The 23,530-nt window shown below is 40.0% G+C and overlaps 1 protein-coding gene across 2 annotated transcripts in view; it reads right to left on the reverse strand.

Moving 5' to 3' along the window:
* col14a1a (collagen, type XIV, alpha 1a) overlaps window positions 1-23,530 on the reverse strand; it is a 143,733-nt gene that overhangs the window by 91,820 nt on the left and 28,383 nt on the right. For both annotated transcript variants that reach the window (XM_030393551.1, XM_030393552.1), the window contains exons 6-19: window positions 12,238-12,393; window positions 11,968-12,087; window positions 11,641-11,805; window positions 11,315-11,479; window positions 10,568-10,719; window positions 8,571-8,700; window positions 8,068-8,213; window positions 7,786-7,915; window positions 7,464-7,603; window positions 6,579-6,705; window positions 5,105-5,244; window positions 2,830-2,962; window positions 2,343-2,372; window positions 481-623 (exon numbers count right to left, since the gene is read on the reverse strand). In XM_030393551.1, coding sequence (XP_030249411.1) covers window positions 481-623; window positions 2,343-2,372; window positions 2,830-2,962; window positions 5,105-5,244; window positions 6,579-6,705; window positions 7,464-7,603; window positions 7,786-7,915; window positions 8,068-8,213; window positions 8,571-8,700; window positions 10,568-10,719; window positions 11,315-11,479; window positions 11,641-11,805; window positions 11,968-12,087; window positions 12,238-12,393 — 1,877 coding nt within the window. The remainder of the gene's footprint in view (window positions 1-480; window positions 624-2,342; window positions 2,373-2,829; window positions 2,963-5,104; window positions 5,245-6,578; window positions 6,706-7,463; window positions 7,604-7,785; window positions 7,916-8,067; window positions 8,214-8,570; window positions 8,701-10,567; window positions 10,720-11,314; window positions 11,480-11,640; window positions 11,806-11,967; window positions 12,088-12,237; window positions 12,394-23,530) is intronic.

The following is a 23,530-nucleotide window of genomic DNA, read 5'->3' on the forward strand; positions in this document are numbered from 1 at the left end:
AGGGAGGGGAAAACTGAGAAAAACAGAGAGATAGGGGGACCAATGGAGGGGAAGGGAGAGGCGATGGCGATGTGGTTGTGTGTATGTGCGTGTGCGTCAGCGATCAGGGTCAGTACATGACACTGAGCTCAAGGGCTCTTACCAGAGATAGAGGAATCAGGCGGGAGAGGCAGAGTGGACCGGGACAAAAAGTGTAATCAGTTTTTTGATTGGAGCAGATGACCCGACACTGACCGCTGCAGAGCCATACAGTTGGCTAGGGGTGTGTGAAATAACAAGGACCTTCCTCCAAACACAGCTCCAGTTTTGTCTATTCAATATAATCTGTGTTCACAACTCAAGAGTTTGAGAGCTTCAGTGCCTCGAGTGGCTGTATCCTCTGAGAAGGGAGACTTTAGAAACTAATCTCAAAAAGCTGTACTTAATTATTTGTAAATGATTTTGCCTCTGCAGTAACAGCTCACAACTCGATCAACTCACAGATTCCTCTTTTTGGTCACCACTGAGGCCGCTGTAGGTGACCCTGTAGCTCTCCACGTGGGGGTCGTCTAGCTCCCACGATGCCTCTAAGCTCTGGGTGGTCTCGTCACTCAGCTGAAGGTTCCTCACAGCTTGACGTGCCACTGTCACACCACATCACAGATGACAGTTATTGTACCGAGTTACTGCAGGATTTCTGTATCACAAACTGTCACGAAATCTTGACTTGAGCTACTTTTTCTCCACGCTTTTAATGCGGTCGGGTAAATGATGGATTAGAAAAATGTCAGTCAAAATGCCAGTAAGCTGAAAGAAAATCATAACGGTTACTGTCAGAGTGCCAACATGCTCAGACAGCTCTGATGCGCTGGATGATAAAGTCGGCCCATGTGGAACATTTTTTAGCTGCGACCTGCAGCTCTGGTCGCTCTCACTGAACTTTAGCATAGACGACACACACCTAAAGTGGGTGTAGCAGTGGGAGTGGCCTATAACAAAAATATCTCCAACTTCTAAATGGATTCACATAACATGACCAAACCTTGTAAGGCAAACATACACAAACAAACCATTTTGTCACTTCAAATGGACAAAGCAGATTTCTTTTTGTCATTGATGACAGTTTGCCCCACCCATACATTTCAGCCTCACCCCTCTCATAACCCATGATCTTTTCACAGTGCACTCATCATTGATATCAGCATGTGCCATGTGCATGTAAAAGCAATGTACCTGCCTGTACCTGCTTGCAGCTATAATCTCAGGAAACACTACTTGGGGTTAGAAACAAGATAAAGTGTTTTTTGTTTGTCCTTTGTTTCATCAGTCTCGATAACAGCTTTACAACAAGCAGACACGTTTTAAAGTCTATGCAGTCCTGATTGGATGAAAATCAGTTTGAGGGCCTCCATACATAATGCGGCCTGAAACTACAAGCCTTGATTTTTAAAAGCCGAGGCAACTAGCTCCCTTTCAGTTGCCCACTTTTGTGAAACCACAAGGTGTGTTTTTCCCACTAGCACTTAAAAGTTTCAAACAAAGATAATGTGCTATTTAAAAGTTTCTAGGATAGCGAGTGGGGACTTGAGTAAGGAAGACGTGTTGCTTCTGCTAGCTGTGAGAGGAGAAGCGGCTCTGACTCGATTAGTGATAGTAGCCGGGTCCTCACACAAAACACAATCCAGATGGCCTCCGAGTTGCCTTTGAGAAAATGAAGTTTAAACTACGGTCTCTGGGTGAAGCCAGCTTGGTAAATGCACTTATAAAAACACAGGAGATCTTCCTGATGTTTTTCATAAGATGGACCCTGCTTGAAAATGTTATCTGTGTTGCAGTTTTGCATACATCAGCCTTAGTCAGAACAGACAGTGTGAAGCTTTCAAAGCCCTCAGTAATTCTGGTTTTGCTTCCTGAAACTAAATGAGCAACAAAGACCAAAACTCAGCAACAGAGACTTGCTAGAATTGTGGTTGCACTCTGGCAACATGCACTGGCAACTAATAGAGCTTTTCAAATTTTGATGGCAGTAGACTTTTTAGACAGATGCTTTGGCTTAAATCATGATTAGAATTGGCCAGTCTCTCTGCTAGGATAATTTTTTAGATCAAGTTCCGCTTGAACTTAGCCTGGGAAAAAGTATTTGCAGGTTTTAACCTCACTAACATTCAGAATAGCTTCATTTCATGGCACATCTTTTAATCCATCATGACCAATCCCATCACATATTTTCAGGGTTGGTGTGTAACTAATGACATATTGTTTCGCATTCATCTTCCATAAAGATGAAAGTCAGCTATTAGACTGTTCACATTTGCATTATTGAGAGGGCGATGCCACACAAAAGTAATTTAGATACTTCTTACCTTTGGTAGCAATCGTTGTTGTCTCGGTCACTGGGGAAATACAGAGAGCATAAATCAGATAATTAGATAGAAACTCTCACCAACAACTCTCTGTATCAATAACTAAGGTAATTAGACAGAAATACATAAGAAGTCATTGATGGGAAAATAGATTTTCTTCTTCTGAGAAAAGCTGTGACAAACAAATCAATGCAAATAGACTCACGCAGTGCTCCGCTTTGAACTCAGAGATGCTAATTTTATGATCCAAAAAGGCATGTGTGATTCGACTAGCCTGTTATTCTCAGCAGACGGTGGCACTTCAATGAGGAGGGTTAGTTAGGTCTCAGGCTAATTTCAACATCAGCGCAGCGAGGAGATAATAATTCATGAAATTACACTCATCTCTTTATCTAAGTTCTAGAAAGGTTTTTGGATTTAGAATTTCGTCAAGTCTTGTTTTGATTATATCAACACAACAGCCATCAAACAGTGGATTGTTACTCACATGTAGTCTCTATAACAGAGACGGTGTCACTCTCCGATTCATCTTTGAATACGGCCGTCAACATAACCTCGTACTCAGTAGAAGGGCTCAGACCCATCAGGGTGTATCTGTTATCACTTCCACTCAGGACCACCTACAGAAGAGAAATACACAGTCTCATTTGACTTCCAAGAATATCTTCTTCCTACAAAAATTCTACTTCTGGCGGATGTTGGCTAATATATTCAAAGCTGTCAAACATGTGCTTCTGCTGTTTATAAACTGTTTTATAACTGTTTTCTTTGGAGGAAACCTAAAGATTTTTATGCAGGACAGATGTCAGTTAATCTTCATTATGTCACAATTTCCTCCAGTTTGAATCTGAGCTTCCAACAAGGATAATGCATATAAAAACCTCTATATTACAAACTGAACTAGCCCACAAACATGCTTCCCATGTCCAAGTACATTTTGTCATGTTGTGTTTCACGTTAAGTCACCTTCTCCTATTTTGTATTCATCCATTGTCACTAAATTCACTGGAGGAAAGTAAATAAGAAGACTTTCCTGAGTTATGCTGAAGATGCTATAAAATTCTGGGCATTAACCAACAGTCTGACAAGATTATTTATACTTTAAGTACAACACCAGATTTCCAAAACCACGATCATCACACAGTTTTTGTACAAAAAGCTGCTAAAAACATGAAATGAAAAATCGCCTCAGCGCTTACATGTTCAGTCATGAAAACAGCAGGAAGTAGTGGTGCATATTTTAAAAAGCTGGTATCTGTAGAAACAATGGGGGTTTGGTCATAATACTGGGTTTAATAAATTATGAATTTAGAAGTTGACATAATCATCAAGTAAGCAGCATTTAAATATACTTTGCTAGGTTAAAATAAATTCAATGCGAATAAGGCGAGCCTAAGAACCTAAAATGATTATCACGCTATTACTAATTCAGAAATGTGTGGTTTTCCCTAAATACAGCAAAACAGCAAAGCCAGTTGGATCAACTACCGCTACGGGACTCCAAAACGACCAGTGTAATTTGTACGATACAGACCCCAAGGTATACACAAAGAGGTCATCAAAAGTACAGCTTGCTTCCACAGAAAGCAACACTGCAATTGGAATTTATTGCAGATGACTCAATAACCATATTATGTGCAGGAATTTGTTTCTTTGCCGAGCCCTTTGAGGCGCAGTTACATGCAAATTTCACCAATGGGGCCGACCATTTGAGCCTTCGCTGAAGCAAGTGCATCTTTAGTGCTTCATCCGCTCTCTTTTCTTTGCACATCTCCATGCATTTTATCAGGTATATTTCCATATTTTAAAGCATTGCCGAGTGTGGTTTCTGCCAGATTAAATAGTGGATTCAATCAGATATTTTTTAGGGAGTAACAAAGAGCCGGAAAATCCCCAAAACCAGTTTTCAAAAGGGTGTCAGGGTGGCAGTAAAACAAACGAATCCAAACACAACAGCATGACGCACCAAAAGGATCAACAGTGATATAATTTACTCCTCTCGTGGATCTCTAGATTGTCATAAAGTTTTAATCTGGGTAATCTCTCACTCTGTTTGTGTATCTGTGTCTGTGTGGCTGTGTGATTGTATTATGTTTAATCTCCGCTCAGATATAACAATACAGAGAAGTCGGCAGAGGATGTAAATGTGTGTTTGTCTATGGACATGTCTAGCATATGTGGGTGAGACACAGAGAAAAGCTGCTTGTATCCCTTTCTCTATGCTGGTGGAATTACCAGCCCACCTCTCCAACTCCCCAGAGTGTTATTTTCAGCTCTGATGGCTCTTAGCAAAACACACAATGATACGCACACACACTCACACAACATGCTCACACACAAACACACTCTTACAGACCTAAGGGCTCTATCGCTGCCGCCCAGCTGTCTCTAAACCCCAGATCATGGTAATAAAACATCGAAGCCATTAATTTCTAGATTTATTCAGCCTTTATTTATACTCAGCCATGCCAGGGGCTTTACCAGCTACCACTGTAGTTAAGCTTATATGAAGTCTATAGAGTACAGACTCTCTATCTGGCCACATGGAGTGCAGGCGGGGGTTCTTCCTCTGGAGATAATAAGTGGACCCCAGGCAAAATCCAAAAGTCAAGGGTCCATGCATATAATTCATCTTTTGATGCTGATCAATTCATTTGTGTAAACACTGTCATGTTTCTTCTTTTATGCATATGAAAGTTGTTGTTGGTGAAATTACATCTTAAGAAAACTGTCGTGACCGACCGTATTTTATTGAAACTGACCTCCTTTGTGTCGCCGCCTGAGAACGGTGCCCATGAGAGTCTGTAGAGGACAATGTCACTGGCTGAGTGATCCCAGTTGACCTGGAAGCTGTCGGTGCTGATGTCGTGTGCGCGCAGATTCAAAGGACCGGGAACTGGAGCTGAATGATAGAGAGAGCACTTACATTTTTGCTTTTTCAGTTTCACTTTTACCTTCATATGCAGACTGCACATTTTTTAAATAATGTGATTTTACACAGTGTCTTACGCTGGATTTTCCTCCCACTAAGAAGAACAGGCTCTACATTTGATGTGACAGAGAGAGAACTGACCAAAGGAAGCTTGGCAGGCGCTCCAGCTGGACTACATGATGCAACTTCCATCGAAATGTTGCATGAAACATTTCGATGAAAAAAAAAACTAGCGGTACAAACTTTTTAATTGTCATTGCACAACAATGCAAAAATGTAGTATGGTTATAGCTATACCACAAACTAGGATTAGTTTTGAATATGGTACAATCACTGACCTGGACTTGAACTGTAGCTGCCCTGACTGCAAGAGGCGTTCATTTATTTTTAACTTTAAACTGTTTGTTGAGCAATTATCTTAACTTACAACAATAACTCTTGTGCCACAGCATGTTGGTGTGAATTACCACCATTCCCACTCCTCCACTCAAAAACCTTCAAAGTGCTAACACATTTGTGTAACTTCATGAAGACCCTTTCTAAAACCTGCTCCACTGAACAAAGTTTGCCAGGAGATAAATAAAAATCAACACAGCCCTTTAGAGTGAGTAGTTTAATAGCTGCTTGCCAGAAATACATTTCTTTCAGCTTACTCAGCACTGGAGCCCAACTGCTTGTTGCTTAAAGGGATATTCCTGCAAATCAATATCTGTTAGCGTGACAGAATAGTAAGGGACAGTGAAATGACCTTTTAATGTGACTGGGCTATTATGCCGAGGTGTAAATGAGATGGGCAGACCGCCAAAATAGCAGCAAGGACTAGTAAGGGTAATAAAATTCAGCACTGTTTGCAGAGAAATGGTTCGCCTTCTAATGGTATTGATACAACCATTTTTTTCAGGAAATTGAGATGAAATTGTCCTCAGCAGAGATGGAATAACACCACTGCGGAAGACAAATTGGACTATAATAAAAAAACAAATGAACAAATGTACTTGATAACATCTACATTTGAATTCAGGGTTTTGCAATAAGTCCCAGAAATGAACTGACAAAATAAGTACTGTATGCTTCCCAGGAGTGGAACGATCAGTCCAGTGTTTCTCATTAATTAATGAGACTCTGGCGGCCTGCCATAGTTTAAGTTGATGCACCACAGTCTCATATTGATCAATAAAATTGTCATAAAAGTGCTGAAGACCTCCAGCGGTTTGTGCCGTTGTTCAAAGAATCGATACAATATCATGATAAAACTGGTCATTTAACCTTTTAATCCTTACGGTCAAAAGGCAAATGTTTCTTACTGGTAGTGAATCCATCTGTGAGTGGCTCTGATTGGCCCACGTCATACAGGGCAAAGATGGCCACCGAGTACTCATTCAGAGACGTCAAATCACTGAGGTCATAGGAGGTCACATCTCCCACCTCCACCTGCACGACACACACAGACACATGACATTCAAACAAAAAGACAAGTTGACCAACCGGTTCAAAAAGAATAAACTTCAGGAGTAACATGTACCTATGTGCTATCTATACACACACACATATATGTATATGTATATGTATATGTATATATATATATATATATATATATATATATATATATATATATATATATATATATATATATATACATATATATATATATGCAAACAGACTCACGCAGCGCTCCTTGTACACATATACACACAAATGTATATATACGAATACACACACAAATATATATATTATATATATACATATATACATATATATACATACATCTTCAGTCAGTCAGCTGAAAAGGCCAAGAAATGACTAAAATGTGTTATTTGTAAAGATTAACTCTACATATGTATGTATTCTATTTTAATACGTAAGTACATTTAAAACAAAACAAAATCTGAGTCTTTTGTACCTTCAATATCAAATACTTAAACTCAAGCGCCTATGGAATTGTAGTATCTGTTCGTTTTCAAGATGATTTATCTCAATGCTCAATACTCATTCTTGTCTGACCTTTTCATACCAAGAGACATCCCTTCAGTTAATCTCCAGTGTATCCCATCCTTCCATCCCCTTTTTTACACTTTTTATTATCTCTTCTTATCCAGACACAGATGCTCGCAGATTAGAAAAAGCTGTCACATATAATTTCATTTAAGAATTTTGTTTTGAAACCCTGTAGTTGCACATGTCATACACACCTCCTCCGTGACTAATCCGTCTGTCTTCACCCACATGATGCGGTAGCCTTTAACTCCTCTGGGCGCGGGGGCCCAGCTGATGTGGGCGGAGTTGTGAGTGATGTCAGAGAACTGGAGGTTGCTGGGAGGGCTCAGTGGCACTGAGGGGAAAGAGAGTGAGAGAGAGCGAGTGTTTGTTTGTATGCTCCTGTGCTTCTCGCTTTGAAAGACCCAGTTTGATTGTTTGTTGTCTAAATGTAAGCTATGGCTGGGACTGAGGCTCAGATTGAGGGCGCTCAAAAGGATAGAAGGTAAATGAATTGTATATGTGTGCAATACTCACATGTCGTTTCCTGGTTTGTAACAGGGTCACCTGCTTCCTCTCCATACATGGCATAAACAGTGACGGTATATTCAGTGTGAGGGCTCAACCCATCCAACTCGAACTCTGTCACTGCATCTGATAACCTGACCTGGATACAAACACACAAATCCACACATTGCAGCATTTAAAACAAATCTTTGATTCTCTGCCAAGTAGCTGTTTAAAATTATAAATCCAACACACATTTATCCACTCAATGTATCTTTTTTGTCCTTCTTTTCTTTATCATCCTTTTAATACCTCCTTCTCGTCCGACTCCCCGCCATGTGAAAGTGGTGCATACAGCAGCATGTAGCCAGCGACTCCCTCCACACTGTCCCATCTTGCTGTCATGGTGCTGTGAGTTACATCTAACAGCTGGAGGCCCGTCACTGTGGGGAGGGCCACTTCATACACACACACACACGCACACACACACACACACACACACACACACCAGCCACACACAGACAAACATACAGCATGGTTCAATCAAGGAGGAATCATAATAATAAACCAAGTCTGGTGAGTTTTGTACATTGTTATAATATCACAACACATGGTGTTGGCAGGATCTGATTGGAAGTCTAAAAACCTTATCCTTGTATTATGAGTGCATCATTGTCAATATGTCTGGCTTCCATGGCTGTCAAACTTTGCAGCCATAGTTATTAACTGGTGGTCTCAGATGTTGACTGAAGCATTGGAGCGAGGTTTTGTACACGCATTTCTGCGCGTGTGTTTGTGTGTAAGAATAAACTTACGGGTCGTTTCTGATCCTCTCAGAGCTTCACTTGCCTCGTTTGCATACACAGCAAACACAGCCAGCTGGTACTCCGTGAGAGAGCTGAGATGCTGTAACACCACTGAAGTCTCACTGCCGTCCACTACAGCCTGGGGTGCAGGAAAAGAAGTGGGGAGGGAGTGAGAGGGGAGGCGAGGTGAAAAATTGATGGAAGGGACACAAAGGGTGCCGAAATGGATGGGGGAAGAAGGAGGGAAGGGTCGGGGGACAAAGAATGGCAATGAAAATGGAAAGTGGAGTAATAAATGTGGGAAGATGAAAATGACAAATGGAAGAGAAGAATGAGGAAGGAAGGCAGGGCAGGAAAGAGAGATCGAAAGAGAATGGCAGAGGAGGAGAAAAACACAATCGATTTATTGAATGGGATGAAGCACAAATGCCCAAAGTAAAATAATATTTTTTCATTCTCATCTGAATGGATGACAGTTGTGATACAGATTAGGTCCGGGACGAGCCAGCTGGAAAGGTCTCCTCACATGCGGCTCCAGACCATCTGGTCCCTGTAAACTCAGCTAACCAAAAGATTTAATAGTTTCTGTGGTCAAATGTTCTGGAAAAATCAAGCAGGTGCCTGGATCAGCCTGAGTATCATTTCTAGTGAGCCCTCATTACCTGTATGGATGTTCATGGGAGCTGTGAATGGAGGGATGAGAAGGAGAAGTATGGATGAATGATACCAGCAGTGTCTCAGGGAAAAACTGAGCTCAATCCATACACCTGCCCCGAAGACCTCAGATGCAGTGAGTCCCATCAGAGTAGTAAATATGATGGAACAGAACAGAGTGTACCCCCGCCTTAACCTACCTTTGAGCTCTTATAGCACAGAGTCACTGCTTGAAATTATATGGATATTTCCATTCTGTATCAGGGGTGGAAGTACACACTGTGAAAGTTACAGTAATAAAAAAATATATTTTTTGTGTACTGTAACAGGAGTGCTTATTTTTACTTAAAGTGGTGATAGAACAATGTTCTGGCTTTAACTTATCATTCTGGACTAAATACTGATTGCACATTGTAATGGCTGTAATCATACCATCTGCTTATAGAATGGATCTCTATAAGCCTCACTCTCATTGTGCTATTCAGTCTGCCACCAGGCTTGATTTTTCCCAGAAAAATTAGGGCAGCATAACAGCACAAATGACGTGCATCTGAAATTGTGCAAACAAAACAGGAAGTGGCATTGTTTTACCCGGTCACTATCCCAAGCTAACCGTGGAACAACTGGAATAACTGTGGAAACTCTACACTGCAAAAGAAAAAGAACCCCGCTGATGGAGGAGGCCAAGAAGACGAAAACAAAGATTGATAGAACCCGAGGTAAAATAAGACTCCATGAACGGGCATTCACCGGTGTTTTGTCAAAGTCTGCTCCCCTGTTGATATGTGTTTCCCCTTACGACCGGTACTTGAGACGGTTCAAAACCGGCATTCTTTCTACTAGATCAGTAAGTAATAAAAACCTACCCACTTAATAATACAACTGGATGTTTGCCCCTGCGTTTTTTTTTTTTTGCAGTGAGATTAATTATCTAGGTTAAACTGGGATTGTTATGTTTGTTTTTTATTCTGGAAAGTACTCGAGGTGCTAGAGGTAGCCAAGCTGCTAATGCCAGAGGGCTAACACTGCAGAGTTTAAGAGTTGGTTATTTTTGCTTTAAGTAGTTTTTACAACAAGTACTGTACTATAAAATTTAGGACGACATCATTGTGGGTTAATAGAAGCAACGAACAAACAAAACAACGTGCATGCGTAGTGAGACAAAACTCAAACACACCTAAAATGGAATGAAATGTATTTATGTCTACTTACTTACGTTTTCAGAATTTTGTGATAAAGTGATACTTTTGTTAATACTGGTTTCAGCTTTTCCTAACTGAACTTGTTGAGAAAATCTTTTCATTACTGTGAAAACCATGATGTTCTCAGCAAAAAACTAAATATAAATATACCTCCTGTGGTTCTCCTCCCGTTGCAGGATAATAAACCACTCTGTATTTCTCTACGTTTCCGGGGGCATTGCTCCATGACACCCGAAAGCTGTGGGCTGTCACTTCTGATGTCACCAGGTCAAGTGGTGCCCCCACGGTCTCTGGTGTATGTTCTGAAAGAAGTAAAGGCAGAAGAAACGGGAAGTGTAATAGATTGCATCAGATGACAATAATTTACACCCAGTAAGGGACTTTTGACTAGAAAAACTCGTGCTCGGAAATCATAGTAGAAGTAGATAGTGTTGAAATAAAATAAAAACACATTAAACTGGATTTATGATGGCCCTTTAAAGACATCCGCTTTCTTGTTTTTCCATCCTCCATCTTATTATCCACAAAGACAGAAACTTATAAGAGGAAAGACTGAGAAATAGTAGCAGAATGAAGGAAGAAGAAAATGAGCCCTGAAAATGCCGGATATCATCGACACCGCCCTCACAAAGAAGAAACTGTGCATTAAATCCAACCATTTCTGGACACCCAAGCTCTATCTAAATATACAGGGACTGATTCACACCAAACAAAAGCTACTTATTCACCGCCACCGTTACATTATGAACAGCCTAATTAATAACTGTTGATTTACTCAAGATAGTTGCTGTTTCTGTGTTATTTCTCTAGTTGTAAGCACATTAAAATGCTTGTCTAGGATGTTTTGCATTCATGACCGCTTGACAGTCTCTCTTTCACATCTCTTTGTCTGCTTACTCAGCTTGATCTCCTTGTCTTGCTGCTCCACTTGTTCACACACTGTTCTGGTCAGTCCCTCCACTATTGAGCTCATGATGTGGAAGTCAGCCACGTTGTAGACATGAGTGTTGGCCGGCTCTGAGGCGATGGAGAGCAACTCGTTCTCATCTGCATTCTTCACACCTAGGTAAGTAAGGGCAAATATATGATTATTGGAATACAATTTTGAGCCAAAGCATCTCCATATAAATTCATCAGAATACTGTAGGAAGTATTGTTTTTTAACTAATTGTGATAGACATGGGACTCCTCCTAAGAGTTTGGCTGTGTGTGTCCATTCTCACCGATAGCAAACAGCTCAACACCAGCATTTCGCAGGCTCTCTGCAGGTGGAATGACATCATCCTGGGATTTCCCGTCCGTGATGAGGATCCCAATCTTGGGTATACCGACCCTCGAGCCTGATTCAGGCCTGAAACAGTTCTCCAAGATATAAGTCAACGCAAGGCCTGGAGAGACAAGGAGAGAGAAACAAAAGGAGGGAAGAGGAAGGAAGACATAATCAGGGGGAGGAGGGTAGATAAAAGGATAAAGAAAAGGAGACAAGTATTTAAAAAATACTTAATTACAATTTAAAAAAAAAGTTAGGTAGCATCAGTAGGATCCAGCACCTGTGAGAGTGTTTCCTCCTTTGTAGGGTAAGTTCTTGACAGCATCGATGACAGTATCTTTAGTGGAGAATGTATTTAGATGCCACTCTATCCTTGGATCACCACTGTACTGAGCCAGACCTGGAAACACGTTAACACAACTTGTCATTTGTCTATATCATTCGCTCCAACTTCGGCTCATACCATAGCTAATGGGTAAAATATTGGGCAGAATGTTTCATTGGTCCCATGTCAGACCAATTATTGAAGACGGCGATAGCAGGGACCCACCTATTCTCGTCTTATCGATGCCAACATCAAAGGCATTGACAAGGTTTTCCAAGAACATGCGGACCAGTCGGAAGTTGAGGCGACCAATACTCCAGGAACCATCCACCAGGATCACGATGTCTGCAATGGCCTCAGTGCGGCACACAAACTGATCCACTAAAAGAAGAAGAGAAGAAATTCCAAATTTACTTCAGCCACGCACAGGCCGACAGATAAAAAGCCGGATAAATAGGTAATTGGAAAGATACCTCCCATTGAAAATAAAATGGTTTTACTTTTGATATGCAGGTTTATTAGTCAAAACTCAGAAAACACAATAATGTCACACTTCCAGTCTGCAAGTTTCATGTTGTCTTTATTGTACAAAATAACTAAAAAAGCCAGAAACAGAACTCAGAACATTAAACAGACACATAAGATTTTCTTTTTATACTTTACAATGACAGAAACACACAATCTAAACCTTAGTCAGCCACACAAACTCAAACACATATGCTGGATCTCCTCTCGTTATCTGGTTCTAAAGACATATATAATGCAAAAATAGCATCTTGAGAGCCTTCTTTGAATTTTTTTTTTTTACCGGTATTTCTCCAAACCTCCTCGTCTTGGACAACTCTGTAGACTAATTATTAGGACACTGATTCACTCTTCATTTGAATTTCAAAGGAGAAATCTCATGCATGAAACCTCCCACCTGACAGTAACAGGAAGCACACACACACACACCCGTTTGTTAGTTCATTTATCATTATTTTGTAACTGCTTATCTTGTCATCCTGCCGTGTATCATTCCCATGTACATGAATACAACCACTTAACGTTGCATCATAAATCTAATTTCTGTCTACAAAAGCAACAGAGAATAGTCCAAAAGATGCTGATGAGGTTGCTGACGAAAGGAAATGCGAATTATTAATTTGCATTTTGTTCACAAAAGTACATTTAAAAGATTCATATAAAGATTTGCAGAGTGGAGTGATACCTTATGAGTCAATGAAGGTAATTCATCAGCTGCTGGCCAATCCAATCAATCCAAACTGAAAGCAATGGGGACTATTTACACATCTCCATTATGACAGCAGAGTTAAAGGTTCTCACAATGCTTTAACAAGTGGCTCAGGTGCATACTGGGTAATTGCAATGCTCTGGGTTAGTCCCAAGACCTTTTGTTAGAATCTTGTCTCCCTTGTGTCCTCCTCACTATACACTGCCAAATATCAAAGGTAAAATAAAGCTAAATAAAATGAGCGGCTATTTGCTGGCAAGAGGAAAATTTACTGTATTTAAGCAGGTCATTTACTTAAAATATATAAGCAACCCTGCACTGCTGGTGCTATTTGTTCTTCCATCTCTGGCCAACACTATCTCAAGATTGAAATTCATAAAAGACACTGTCTAACGATAAAACATGCAGGTATTCTTTTCAAGAAGTGATTTTCCAGACAGAGCCTTCTGTCAGCTGTCTGTGTCTGTCTGACTGTTTGAACCATCCATCTGCTACAGACGGCAGACGGAGGAGAAAAGAGAAGACAACAAGGTCGTAAGAGATAGCTGATGACAATCTCTGGTTTGCAAATGCATAGCAAAAATGACATGCTATTATCCAACACTCATTAGATAGTGTTTTGAAAAAGCCCAGAAAATTATTAACATATCCTCAGGTTCAGGTATAATGGGAAAAGGCTGTAACTATTTTGCCGAAATGTATGATGTCTTTTAGAGTGGAAGGGAAGAGAAGAGACGAGAAGAGACGAGAAGAGACGAGAAGAGAAGAGAAGAGAAGAGAAGAGAAGAGAAGAGAAGAGAAGAGAAGAGAAGAGAAGAGAAGAGAAGAGAAGAGAAGACAGTTTCAGCAAAATGTCAAAAGGCTGACAGACCAAAGAGTGAAGCGATGGTTCTTTGTAGCATTTCCTCTCTAATGAAACAAATAAGTATAGCCTTTACAGAAAATCTAAGGTTAAAGAATAAAAAGAAAGGACCGTAAACTAAGCACCCAAAAGGATCCTTTAAAAGCGATAGAAGACTCACACAAAGACACAGTTTAACTGAGAAGGCTTTCTATAATAAAAAGTGAGAGACATTCAAAGAGGGTGTTAGTATCTATAGTAACTGCTGTTGACACTGTGGGTAAATAGAGAGATGAGGGTGTTTATGTTTAAGAAAGAAAGAGTCAAAGAGGGAGAGTGAGGTACTGTGCCATGGCATAAGTCATCAAGACAGACGAAAGGACATAGTAAACAGAGGATTAGAGGGTCGTAATTACAGCTGATTACAGCTCGCTGACCATTCCCTAGCTTATTGTTGGCAGAGTGGTGAGAATGTCCTCCAGCCAGGCATGACACTGGTGTTTTACATCTGAACCATCAATCATGGTTGCCCCTCTCCTTAACATTATCCCCGCTGACGTCTGTAAACAGTTTAGTCTGATTTCAAGGGTCATTTTTCCTAGAAGGAATCATTTGCTGGCATTTATTATAATATAGTTTGTGAAACAACTTGCCAACAGAAGATAATCCATCTCAGTTAATGTGAAGCCTTGAGTCAAAATTGAGTTTTAATGTTATTTCACTGTGCCAAGGTTGACGTGCTTCATATCAGTGTGTGTATTACATTATGCTCAATTTTCTGTCAGTCACCTGACAGGACAGAGGAACTGAAATATCTGCATTATAATTGAAATATTTACCATACTTTAATATGTTTTTATATTTTTTCTTTGTTAATTGGGTAGTAGTTCATTTGATGCAACAGTGGATTTAATTTAAGGTTTGTGTTGTATGAAAAAAACTAACAAGTTTAATAACATTCAGTCTGCATGCTTTGTTAACATTATTGGGTAATTTTCCCCACTTGTAAAAGGGATTTAACATTACGACACGTTTATGTTGAAGTATTGTTGAGATTTAATTTTACTAAAATGTACACATGGTAAGTAAGTAGTTAGAAGAACTAACTTAATTTAATAATATGTGACCCATTCACACTGAAGAGTGAAGTAATTACTGTGGAATATGGTTGACAAAGCAACCAAAATGCTGTTTATAATGATGTAAAATGGAAAAACTTTTCGTTACATTTTCATGCACGTTATAACTCACATTACAAAACACTGTGCCAGTAACATTAACTTACCAAATGAAACTGACTGTGTTAGGTTATATTAACCTTTACAAAGGCACATACTTTTAAAGACGTAACATGTGAAATATGGCCACATGTCAAAGGTGGCTCAAAAATAACCACTTACTGCTCAGATACTCTTTGCTGTAGCTATTTTGGCTGTAGCAATTAGCAAGAGAGCTCAGCTCAACTGTGCTCAACACTGAGCACCAACTCGTGACAGGACGGTCCAGGGCTATATGGTTAGCATGCTTATTAATTTTAGTAGACATCTCTGCAACAAACTATATAGACATCTCTGACATAACGTTGTTTCTTTGTTGATAATAGCTCAACTGAATGAATATATCAAACGAATATTCTGGCCATATCTTACACTTATATATTCTTATATATTATTTGGCTTTACATGTTGCTGAGCCTTTAATACCAAAGACCTTTCATAAGTTTAAACCTGATTTAACTAATCACCCCTTTGGATCAAACTAGAAGTTAATATGAATTTAAGAAGGACTACACAGAGACTTGAATGATTTACAAATAGCTGGTGCAACCGATTCAGGATGCACATTTTTCTATGGGTACCAACTGCAAGCATATAGAACATATATAGAATGTCAAGGTTTTATATCATTTTCCTGAAAAATGTCCACCTGTCTGTAGATTTCATCTGAATATAATTTTAAAATGAAATTTTTACAGTGTTTTGGTAAATAATCCACAATTGCTTCAGAATTAGGGCAATCACATCACCGATGTGTGTAAAATAAACACAGACCCAAAGAATACAGGATATAACATAAAGCTTTTGAAGGAGACAGAGAGATAGGCAGTCAAATGTAATGCAAACAGTACATGGTCCAACACAAAATAGGCACAAACTAGTGTATTCCTCTAAAAAATGTCTGAGAGAATGCTCCTAGTATTTTACTACTGTAGTAGCTATTGAATCCCTCTCTGCCTGACTGCCAGACAACAGCAGACTTGTCAAAGGTCCCACTCCTCCTTCTAAGCCCCATCTGCCTTTCTTCTCCTCCTCTTCTCTACCTCTTTCCCCCCTTTTTCTCTTCCCATCCAACGCCTTCGCTGCCGGTCAAAGTTCAGTTACTGGGGAAGAGTGGGGAACTGTGTCTGTGCGTGTACAAGGGAGAGAAAAAGCGTGAAAGGGAGAAGGGAAGCAATTGAAGCAGGAAAAAAGAAAAATGGTGAGAAGGCAAAACACTGTGTTTGGGTTTGATGAAATACCGCAGATATATTGACAGATTCTGTGGTGCCAAGAGTTTCTTTTGTCCAAGTCTACGGTTACTCCCGTTCTTCTCTCCCTCTCTCCACTCCTCTATCGCAATCTGTCCATCTCTGTGGCTACCTAATAAGAGACAGGCTTTGTTTGGCACCAAAGTCTTTCTTAAACTCTCTCTCGCTAAAACAAACCGCCACGGCAGAGCACAAGACACGTCAATCTCAACTATGAGTGTGTGTTCTTGTATTTCTATTCATATGGGGACAAAACATTCAAGTTGGAAAATCTTTTCAAGTGCTGCCACATTCAAGGTCCTCAACTTGTGACTGGGCCCTTTAATGGTGGAGACGTCACTGTTAAGATCAGATTGGATGCTAGGATAAGGTTAGATTTGCCAAAGTTTAAACTTATTTGAGCACTGTGTATTAGTCATAGGATGACATATCTGTACCTAAATAATCTGCCAAATCTCTGTATCTGTATTACATTTAACAACCTTTTTAGTTTCATCGACTGACAGTTCTTAACGTCATGGCTGGCATAAATACTGCAACTGCAGTAGAGTTTGGCTAGTTTTCTTCGTATTACATCTCAGCCAGCTACTGGAGCTGAAATCCATATTTCAGTCCACCAAAATGATTTCTTAGTATGCACGACAGCAACCAAGTATTTGAGCTTTACTTGACTACCATGTTACAGTGGATTTCACTTTAAACTTAACAAAGTGCTTATGTAAGAATTTCATTGAAAACGTATGTTGGCTTCATTTAAATATTGCTCAAAAATCAAACAAGAAAACAGCAAGCACCCACACGAGCAAGAGAGTGGCTGTCTATAGTAGCACAGCGATTATATTCATTATTTTCCAAAAAATGCAAAAAAAGAAAAATTTTAATACTTTATTCAGCTGTAACCAGAAATACTTGATTTCAGTTGCACACATTATACATTTAGTTTTAAAATAGGGCTTTTCTCACAGTAGACATTTTACTTGTCAAAGCAAGAAAAGCATGGGTGTTACTAAAGATAACGACGGCTCCGTTCTATTCGAGTGTCCCAGTAGGCCTCGACAATTTGAAAGTGAGCCAACGTGTACAGTACTTACACTCTGAAACAGAAGCAGCTACAACTCAAACATTTTATTTCATCAAGCTGAATGCGCAGACTTGTGTCCATGTCTCTATATTCACTGATTGTGAACCATGAGGTTGGCTGAACTGCATCTGAACCTTATTTGCATAGAGGGACATGATTAGAAAAGGCGCAGCCATCACCGAACCTATTTACATGCGAGCACAAAATTGGACAAACACCAGCCGTAATTGGCATGCGAGCATGTATTAGACGGACCGTCCACCTGGTGTCCATGAGAGAGCGAGCAGCCACATTTTACAACTCAGCCCACTGCAGTCTGCAGTGCTGTGGGAAAAATTATGTGGCTCCTTGACAATTGAATTAACTTGTGTGGGAGAGGAGAAATGGGTATTAAAAATGTGAGCGCAACAATGGTACCCAGTGTTGGCGGGCTTCAACTTCTAGCAGAGCAATGACAGACACGCATGACGAAATCTGGGATCAGATCCGCAAACTAGAACAGAGAAATTATACATACAAGTTGTATAACTAGCAGTTTGTAGTAGTTACATGTGCAGCAGTCCACAAATACACAATTAAAGCACATATAGGATTAAACACATATACGTATGGGCTACGCAAAGCAAAGCAGAGCAGATTAATTAAAGCGAAGCAGATTGCTTTTTAATCTCCTACTCCCAGGAGGTAACACACACTCTCAAATTATGTATATAGTTGGGAAAGTAATGTATACACAATACACAAACAAATGAATACAGACTCACACATCATCAAACACACACGCTTATCTAGGTGAGAAAACTTTTACACCCTCTGTTTCTTCCTTCTCTTTGTTGCTCTCTCTCTATTCTCATTAACAGTAGCTCTTCCCAGCTGGCCTTGATTTATTGCTGACCTCTATTTAGCCAGGGATCAGCGGAGTGTGCTGTCATTTCAATCTCTCTCTAGTTAAGTTTTATTTCCCCTGCCACTGTGATTGTGTTTCAGTGTCTGGAATTAACATTGAGAGCAGTGACAGACATGCAGATAGATAGAAAGCAGCAGTGACAGTTGCTACATCGATGATAACATTTCCCTTTTCTCTGAACCTGCTTTGAGAAGAGCACTTCACCTCCAAGATAAGGCTAATTGATTACAGAAATAATTGGAAGTTTGTTCGAAATAGTTTAACAGAAGTTGATATGTTTGATTTTCATGTATTAATCCACTTGGTATTTGAGTATACTTCAGCGAAAGGACGACTTGGAAATAATATTATACAGCAGGTGAACTGCCCAGTTATGGTCACCCCAGAGAGATGATTTCTCAATATATCATTTCAGGATGAATAGTAATAAGACCCATTTCTCCCGCCTGCTGTTTATCATGTGGAACCTAATGTTTCAATATAAGCAGTTTCCTGTATGTTGTACAGAAAAATGTCCACTTTAAATCAATACAGTCTGGTCTTTTGCACCTCATCTGTTCATGTGTAGGTGTGCTTGCTAAGTGCTCTACCAAACAGAGATGAAAATGTGGACAGCATTTAAAGAGGTAGCCACAATGATGCTATGATGATGTGAAACATTGACCTTGCTGGCCAGATTACCATAGCATAACGTTGTGTACACCTGTTTAACCCCTTGAAACAAAGAAGAGAGGGAATTTATTGTAATTTTATACAAAAAAATCCATTATTCTCACTTCCTCGAAAATGATATATTTCTAATAGGTTCTTGTTCAAAACATTTAACTAAGAGTGACAACTAATAAGTAAATCACAGATGGTTGAAACCCTACAATCTGTCTATACCAGGTTGTTGTGCAATGTGCAGGCATTTATTTATATACACACCCTAAAAAGCACATGTTAAACCAATTTCTCTTTGGAATTATCCCAGTCACAGGAATTTTATATTGAAGTACATCAAATTATAGAAACAACATGCCTTGGAAATGTTAAACATCTATCTGTACAATTAGGTATGGTCAACTGTCATTAATTGGTTAACCGTTGATAACACTTTTGAAAGTTCTCGCATGTCTGCAGGTTCATTTTCTACAGCCACGCTGTCTGCTCACAACTTTGCTGGAGCAGTCTGAGGTAAAAACCGAAACATGCTAAAATAAGCTCAGTATGAGACCATTTCCTCCAGAAAGGCAACAAAGTCAAATGTAAGGTAAAATGTGTGATTCTACTTTTCAGTTTAGCAGTAGTACTAGCATTATGCTGTACCACATTAAGAACAAGCACCCTGCTGCCAGGTTTGAAGATGGCTTGCAGCCATAAATTCAGTCGCTGCTGGAAAGGGGGGACCTTGTGATGCACTCTGGGGAGATATGCTGCCAATCAGTGTCGTACCTAGAGGATGAGGGATTCCAAGAGCTACTTCAGAACTTCGAGTCCATGTAGGGCTTTCTCAGACATCCTGAAGCATAATTTTTCCACAAATCTGAACAACAGCTACCAGTGACGGCATTAAGTGTCTCAAAAAATCCTGCAGCAAACATGCAGTAAAGCTTTGCACAACTTTTTACACTTGAAACCAAATCCATGTCAATCTTTTACAGATCCGAACACCGCAGGCTAAAGATGCAGCAGTGAGAACTGACCCATCTCAGCTCGAATTAGGCCGGCTGATGTGTCGCCTGCACTGGTGTCGTAGAACGTAATGCAATCAGCGTTTCATAGCGAAGTCAGCTGGTCACAATGACAGTTTTGGATGGAGAAAAAAGAAGATCACCTACTCAATGTGTAACTGCTGTCACGATGAGATATTTTAGGTGGCTACAAATTATATCAAGCTACAAAAAAGCATGAAGAATAGAAATACGGACAATTATTGCAATACAGATGATATACTGTCTTATCTACTTGCATTTGTGCAAACTGGAAGGTTTTTAAAAAGTTACAAACAGTGCAATAGTTGCAAGTTTAAACTTTCCTTTCGCATATCTTTGGTCTAAACAGGGCTTTATTTTTCCCAATATGTTGGTTTTGGGTTAGGGCTCCTTTAAGAAAGAGCATTACGTTAAGCATTAAGTTTGAGATGATTATTTAAGAGGGTTGTAATGAACTTGTTAGTCATCATTGCTGATGGCAGTAATGCGATATGATCCAAAACTCCATATTAGCTGATTAATGGACCTTGAGATAATGACATGCGAGATGGTTTCATCAAAATGATGAAAAAGTGCTCATAAAAAATGGAGATTTAGACGTCTACAATTCCTCTACAACTGGTAAATTCCCACCTGCTGATAAAGTTCATGTACAGTTATTAAAAAAACTGCTTCGGCATCAACCTGGAGAGCAGCCTTAACCTGCCTAATGCAGCTTGTTTCTTGCAAAAACACTGGTTGTTTATTGGCCTGCGTATTCAATCAAGAGACAGGCAGCATATTGATATACCTCTCGTTTGCTCAGTGGCCCTCAGAGCAACTCAGATAAACTCAGCAAGACAAAAACATTCATATTCATCTGTGAGACCTGTGGGCCTACACAAGTGTGTGTGTGTGTGTGACTGGGGTGATCCGGTTGGTTTTAAGGTGTAATCCGACAGATATTTTGAGACGGTGTGTGTCATTCCACCAGAGACCTTTCCCTGCTTGGCCTCCTGATCTTTAATCCACTGTCTTGTTCTGTTTCACTTCAGTGAATACACAGACATGCTGACAAAACAGACACTATATGTATGCTGAAAGCAACACACAGCCTAAGCCTATGTGTCTCTCTGAGTCTGATGCTCCATATTTGACTTGCCTTGCTCTTTTCTTTGTTTGTCTTCCTCTAATCTCCGTCTGGTACAAACTCACACGCTAACTTGTTGAACTGTGTGGGTCTGTCTGTTACGAAAGTTGAGTCTCTCTTATCACGTCTGGTTAGTTTTTAGCTCCATGCACACATTGTAGGAGTCTCGGAGATGGGTGTGGCTCTAAAACTATGCGTTTTTGTGTCGCTGTTCAACACAATTCTGGCTTACTTATTAATTCTGCAGGATTTTGCAGTTTGCTTGCCAGCCCACCGGTCTTTTATCTCTCGACTGCTCTGTTTCTGTCTTTTTGTTTGTCTCAGTCAAGCAGTTTGTTTTGACAAATGTATACATGCATCAACTCAAGGGAACGTACAGTAACAGTAAGATATCCTGCAGCTTAACTTGTTATTGTGAGCCACTGAAAAATCATGCATATCTATGCAAAACAGGGCTATGATTATTCCCCAAATGATACAATATCAGATTTTAAACCACAATCTTCGGAGCAATGAATGAGCCTCTCTTTAAATACAGGGATGTGGGTAATTTATCCAACCTAGAGGAGCATTTGGTGCCATTTCAGAGAACAATTTAAGGTCTGTTGTGCTTTGTCAACCACAAAGGGCAAACCACCGGGAATACAGAAAGGGGAGGACTGGGGAAAAAGCGAGAAAAGGATTGACAGGATAGGAAAGAGAGCGTAGGGGACGAAAGAAATAAAGAACGTTTAGGCAGTAAAACAAAGAGGAGAGCTAGAGGGTCAAGGCCATGAAGAAGGGATTAAGGAAGGGGGAGGAAATACATCAAGCCATACACAGAGGAGAGAAGGCAAAGAGCAGTAAATGTGACATATAAAACTGAAGGTAGTCCAGAGCACAACTGGAAAACCTGAGTTCAGAAAATAAAGACTAGGACAGCAAAGAAGACAAATGAGTTAAGGTATGCTGAATTAGCAACACATCAATTGTCATTAACTGTTCTTCTTCTACAATAACTCCATCACACTGGAGTTAATGTGTGTAATGTGAAAGGTGTTTGCAATTTGGTTCATATCTGGCTAAACTAGACCTGCAGTGGACTTGTTTCTGCAGAAAAACAGTGCCGTTGCTCACACTACAGACACAGAATAGTACAGTGTGATCTAACTTCTACTTGTGACCATGAAGAGGAAGGAGAGACGAGCTATAGCAGGGAAAAATCAGGGAGGAAGTGGAATTATTCTAATTGACCTCTTAAGGAGTCCTTGCCACTAATGGCCAAAATGCCATTAGCACATCCACACACACATGCACTTGTGAACCACTGTCATACAATTAGCTCAACTCAGCCATGAACCTCCCCTCACCTAATCGAGGACAAGGACAGCAGTCTGGCTAACACAGAGACCGCACACACACACACACACACACAAAATAACACACACGTCCAAGTGAGCAATGGCTGATCGACTCCCAAGTCTCTGAGCGCACATCCCAACGTGTGTGTGGATGATATTTCTTTGGTTCCTCTCAACGGGAATAATTCAGTTCCTGGCCAACGTCCAAAACAAAATGTAAAACACAACTCGTGTCGATGGAAAAAGTGCTAAGTGAGATGAGACAAATGGAGACGAAATGTGCATTTCTGGAGGACATCTACCTGACTTCACTCTCTGCCGCCTCACTCTTCATTTCGGTTTTATTTTAATACTTCCTCTTTAAATACTTCTCTCCTCACTTTGCCCTTCACACTGCACACCAGCTTATACTGACAATGTGAAACTCTGCGTCATTTGTGAATCAGAGCTACGTCATCAATTTAAGATTTCTTGGAGCCTTTCATGCTTTTGTAGCCATGACATACATATCTGTAATGGAAAGGGCTGATGTAATGTTAAGAGGTATTCAAAGATGTCATCACTCAACAGTTAGTGTGTAGCCTTGATGTACTTGAAAGGCTGCATGTATTCACTTTAATTGTCTCCTTTAATGTGTCAGTTTGGCCTCCTCACTCAGTTTCTTTAGCTATTTGTCAGCTGAACAATATAGATGGATTGATTAGTTGATCAAAAGATAATTAATCACCAATTATCTTATCTTACTATCCTTTTCAATTTCAAACA

This window comes from Sparus aurata, chromosome 17 (assembly GCF_900880675.1).
Source record: "Sparus aurata chromosome 17, fSpaAur1.1, whole genome shotgun sequence".
In the NCBI taxonomy this organism is placed as follows: Eukaryota; Metazoa; Chordata; class Actinopteri; order Spariformes; family Sparidae; genus Sparus; species Sparus aurata.